A 3,738-nucleotide genomic window follows, 5' to 3' on the forward strand; every position below is an offset into this window, starting at 1 on the left:
GCCCCCACCCGCACCCCCAACCATCCCGACCCGCTTCCCGGTTGGCCTGAGAGTTCCTCAGGCTGACCTCTCCTGGCTTCTGTCAGGCCGACCTCCTCACTTCCTGCAACTCTTTTACTCAAAGGCAGTCGTTTTCCTCAGGCCTTCTATGGCCATGAATTTCTGGCACCAACCCCCCCACCCCCCACAAACACGCTTCCACTCCTGTCTTCCTGACCTCTTCCTCCTCCGCACAGGGCTCTGGCATGCGGCGTCTTTTCCTTACTAGCTTATTTGTTGTCTGATGCCCCCGCTGCAGGGAAACTCCAATGATGAAGGGCCTTTAATATGGGTTTCTCCAGTGTGGCGGCCCCCATGCCTCGGTTGCTGGCATGAGGCGGTCACTGGATAGACATCTGCTGAGTGAGGCACAAGCACTCAGCACTGGACACAGGCGAGGTTAAGAATATCGCCAGAGAGCCAGTGCGAAGCGCCACAGAAAGGGATCCGAACACCCAGAGAAAGGGGCAATTTCCTAACAAAGCCTAAGCCACAACACTGGTCCAAATCCTTTTTTTTTTCTTTTTTGGATTATGTAGATTCACAGTTTTATCTCATCTATAAAAAACAGAGTTCCAGTGTTATTTAAATGATTCCAAACCAAAGACATTTTAACTCTTCATTTTACAAAATCAGAATAAAAACTCTAGATAAAATAGCAATAGAAGGAAACTATTTAGCTACCACAATCATATAATAAATTGTTCAAAATTATAAGATGGAACAGGCACCGTGGCTCACACCTGTAATCTCAGTACTTTGGGAGGCCAAAGTGGGTAGATCATCTGAGGTCAGGAGTTAGAGAACAGCTGGGCCAACATGGTGTAACCCTGTCTCTCCTAAAAATACAAAAATTTAGCTAGGCGGCTGGTGCACGCCTGTCATCCCAGCTACTTAGGAGGCTGAGGCAGGAGAATCGCTAGAACCTGGGAGATGGAGGTTGCAGTGAGCTGAGATCGCGCCATTGAACTCCAACCCGGGCAACAAAAGTGAAATTTTTGTGTCCAAAAAAAGAATTAATTAAATAAAATAAAATTATAAGATGATAAAACATTCAGATCTATGATATACATTGGTATCTCGTTATTGTCAAAATAAATAGAAAATAATTTACAAACAAACCCAATAGAAAACTGTATAGCATATAAGAAGAGTAACCAAAGGCCAAGTCCAGACAGGGAACAAACATTTAGAAAGAGGGCCAGCATCACGGACAGTAGGAGAAAGGAAAATTGTAGTGCCAAAGAAATATTACTCTGCGCTTATCAAATTGGCCTCAAACTGGGAAAAATCAAAAGGAGCCATCACATAGCACTGCATGAGGGCGAAGTTAGGTCTGTACTGTGGATGGAATGTGGGGTCGCACAGAACTCTGAACAGTACAACACTCTCACCCTCAGCACCTGCTCCTGGGAATCTGCCCCAGAGAAAAGCACTAGTGAGGAAGGACAGCCATTCTCAAGGACTTGGGACAGTGTTTTTCATAGTGAGATAAAAGCACTAGAAATGAATGGCCATCAGCAGACAATCAGAGGACGAGCAACCAAACAACTCGTGACTCCACATCAGCAATGCTATGTAGCCCCCAACAAGAGGGGGCTAGAATCAGACAAACTGATTAGGAGCGGTTTAGGACAGGGATTGATGAGACCAGTTTATATGAAATCATTTTTGTAACAGGAGAAGACTCCAAAACTCTACATGCATACTTGCGTGTGGATGTATGAGTGTTTGTGTGTATTATCTGAGATGAGCATGGAGAAATAGGGAAGGGTACGTTCAAAGTTGTTAACAGGAGTTCCCTGGTGCTGAGTGAGGACAGAAAAGGTCCAGTTTAAGTGTATGTCTGTGTACACGTGAGTGTGTTTCCTGTTTTATTCAAGAGTTCTGTCTCATACATGTAACAATATAATGGGAGACATCTTCTAAATCTGGTCCACTCACAGACTGCTGTACAGCAAGGAAGTCCAGGTTGGATCTCCTGCAGAGACTTGGTGTCTCAAAATGAAGCAATGTCCAGGCACTTCTGGAACCAGAGTCTGGTACCAGAGAGGAAAGGAACTGACATAGCTCTGTTGGATAAATTAACCAGAATGTTCCTTGTACTGTTTGAGAGGTAGGGGATAACACAAGGGTCTCAGAGGTAGCAGGTCCAGAAAGTGGAAAACAGACAGGGGCTGAAGAGAGAGGTGGCACTGCAGAGTCCTCCAGCCTTGGGATATGGCTAAGGGTCCTATGTCCACATGGGGGTCACAAAGCCAGGAGCAGCAAACTGTCTGAAAGGAGCCTGCAGACGTTTGGGCAACAAGGGGTCTCCAACAGTGGCTGGGCAGCAGGGGAAGTGGAGCACGCACTCCATGTCCAGCTCAAGCCTGGCAGAGCCGGAGGGATGCCCTGAGACTCACCAACAGCACAGAGATCTGCAAACCGGTCCTCCCCCTCCTCTGCGTGGATCAGGTCATTTCTGCTCTTCTTCGTGGCCGCTCTCTTCAGCACTGCTTTAAACAAAGGATGGGAGAGACTGCCTGAGCTGCAGCCCTCAGGCCACCTGCCTCAGCGGGGCATGGGATCACTCTCCCGCTGAGATCAGCGACCTCTCCTGAGCTCCTGTCCTGAACTGGGGCTGAGGCTCAGACTGGATGATTCTGGCCCCCCTTGGGTCTCTCTCAGTCCCCAGAGTTGAAGAGACAAGGAATTTTGAGGGTGAGGGGTCCCCACTTTCCCTTCCTTCCAAAATGAGGCCAGTGGGGAGGCCTGGCCACCAGGGAGACCAGGAAACGTCCATCTGGGGCAAGGCCAGGACTACAACGGGGACACAGACCTGCTCGGAGCCATGGGCAAGGGGCTGGCTGAGACTGCCACAGACGTATCCATGCTGTCTGGCCCTGACCCGAGCAGTGAGTGTGCAGAGAGGGCAGCCTTCCTGCTGCTGCAGCTATGCTGGTAACCAGTGCCAGCAACCACAGCAATGGGGCCCAGGCTCCCTCTCGTGGCCCCAGGTTGTGCCATGAGCCTTCCCATGGTCTCTGGGAGCAGCAACACCCCAAGCCCTGGGGATAGACACAGCTCAGTTTAAACCTGAAATGTGGGCCTGTGTCAGGTGCCCGGAGTCAGACACCATGGCCCTCGTCTGTGACCCTCATGTGATGGCTGTGTAGGTGCCTGGCACTGCAGAGAGCATCTCGCGTGAAACATGCAGGCGGGCACATGTCACCACCCACGGAGAGCACACAGCCACCAGAGCCCTCCGCCACACCGGCGTGCCAGCGAGTGCCACCTACCGTCCAAAGGGGACTTCTCCTCTGCATTCCTGTCCTCCTCAGCCAGCATGACTTCCTCTACAAGGGGAACACAGCCTCAGGTCAGAGCCCTCCTGACCCCAGGAATGTACCAGGACAGAGGCACATCTCTGTCTGGAAGGCTCTGCCTTCTCAGCAGTTTTTTGTTTTTGTTTTTGTTTTTTTTTGAGACGGAGTCTGGCTATGTGGCCCAGGCTGGAGTGCAGTGGCATGATCTCCACTCACTGCAAGCTCTGCTTCCTGGGTTCACGCCATTCTCCTGCCTTAGCCGCCTGTGTAGCTGGGACTACAGGTGCCCGCCACTGCACCCGGCTAATTTTTGTATTTTTAGTAGAGACAGGGTTTCACCGTGTTAGCCAGGATGGTCTCGATCTCCTGACCTCGTGATCCGCCCGTCTCG

The 3,738-nt window shown here is 50.6% G+C and overlaps 1 protein-coding gene across 1 annotated transcript in view; it reads right to left on the bottom strand.

Annotated features, from left to right (window-relative positions):
• The window catches only part of CACNA1B (calcium channel, voltage-dependent, N type, alpha 1B subunit), a 274,453-nt gene that overhangs the window by 177,879 nt on the left and 92,836 nt on the right, over positions 1–3,738 (bottom strand). The window contains exons 8-9 of the mRNA XM_011957386.1: positions 3,321–3,377; positions 2,445–2,534 (exon numbers count right to left, since the gene is read on the bottom strand). Of these exons, the coding sequence (XP_011812776.1) occupies positions 2,445–2,534; positions 3,321–3,377 (147 nt within the window). The remainder of the gene's footprint in view (positions 1–2,444; positions 2,535–3,320; positions 3,378–3,738) is intronic.

This window comes from Colobus angolensis, unplaced genomic scaffold (assembly GCF_000951035.1).
Source record: "Colobus angolensis palliatus isolate OR3802 unplaced genomic scaffold, Cang.pa_1.0 Scaffold44, whole genome shotgun sequence".
Taxonomy (NCBI): Eukaryota; Metazoa; Chordata; class Mammalia; order Primates; family Cercopithecidae; genus Colobus; species Colobus angolensis.